The 1072-nt window shown below is 54.0% G+C and overlaps 1 protein-coding gene across 1 annotated transcript in view; it reads right to left on the bottom strand.

Annotated features, from left to right (window-relative positions):
- Window positions 1–1068, bottom strand: part of LOC108299045 (phospholipid phosphatase 2-like) — a gene marked incomplete at its 5' end in the record, with an annotated part of 8560 nt that extends 7492 nt beyond the window's left edge. Inside the window, one exon of the mRNA XM_037735947.1 lies at window positions 667–1068. Within this exon, the coding sequence (XP_037591875.1) occupies window positions 667–1068 (402 nt within the window). The remainder of the gene's footprint in view (window positions 1–666) is intronic.
- Between the last annotated feature and the right edge of the window lie 4 nt (window positions 1069–1072).

Raw genomic sequence — 1072 nt, forward strand, 5'->3', positions numbered from 1 at the left:
CTAATTTTTTGATTTGTCATAGAGACGGGGTTTTGCCATGTTACCCATGCTGAGGGGTTTCCTTCTGATGAGATGAAAATATTCTGGAATTAGGTAGAGGAGATGGCTGTACAGCACTATGAATGTACTAAAAATTAACTGTACACATTAAAATGGAAGAAATGGTGACTTTTATCTTATACAAATTTTATTTTGATTTTTGTTTTTTTTGGTCTGACATTACCATAGGCTTGCCAGTCAATATTTTGATTTTTTCAAAAGGACAATGATGAGTTGAAACGTTTAAGGACCTATCAGTAGAGATGGTAAGAAGACAGCGCATGGGCGGGCGCGGTGGCTCACGCCTGTAATCCTAGCACTATGGGAGGCCGAGGTGAGTGGATCACCTGCGGTCAGGAGTTCAAGACCAGCCTGGCCATCATGGTGAAACCCCATCTTCAAAAAAAAAAAAAAGAAGAAGAAGAAGACAGCGCAGAAGAGGGCAGGGCTGAGACTCGGGGCAGACAGAGCATCCTCCCCCCAGCCTCCTGCTGTCTGCGGGGCACCTGGAGCCCTGAGGCCTCGCTCCTGCCTGACCACCTGCCTGCTGGCTCCTCACCATCTGGCTTCTGGGGCTTCTTCAGCTCCCACTGCCCCCCAGAGTGAAGGCTGCTCGTCCACACTCACCTGGCCTCGGTGACGTCAGCAACGTTTCCCCTGCACACCCTCTCCAGCTGCAGGGAGAATGAGCAGTTGACCCGGCTCCACTCGGGGTCACAGACGGCCAGGAAGTTGGGGTGCAGGCGGCCGATAGTGTACTTGGCCAGGTCCATCAGACACTGGCTCATGGCCGCCCCAAACAGGAAGGTCCCCAGCACCTTGTACAGGGCAGCCACGTAGTTGTTGAAGTCGGAGCGGGAATAGAGCTGGTCTGTGTGCACCAGGTAGGCTTCTCCCACCGAGACCTGTGCATGGGGCAGCCGCAGCGAACAGCGGGGGTCCCGGTCAGCCCGTGGGTCCTCACTGGGCCTCAGTCCACCCCACAGGCCTCCCCAAGGCTGCTGCAGAGCTGGGGACTCTAAAAGGGCCCTAG

This window comes from Cebus imitator, unplaced genomic scaffold (assembly GCF_001604975.1).
Source record: "Cebus imitator isolate Cc_AM_T3 unplaced genomic scaffold, Cebus_imitator-1.0 Scaffold1561, whole genome shotgun sequence".
Classification (NCBI taxonomy): Eukaryota; Metazoa; Chordata; class Mammalia; order Primates; family Cebidae; genus Cebus; species Cebus imitator.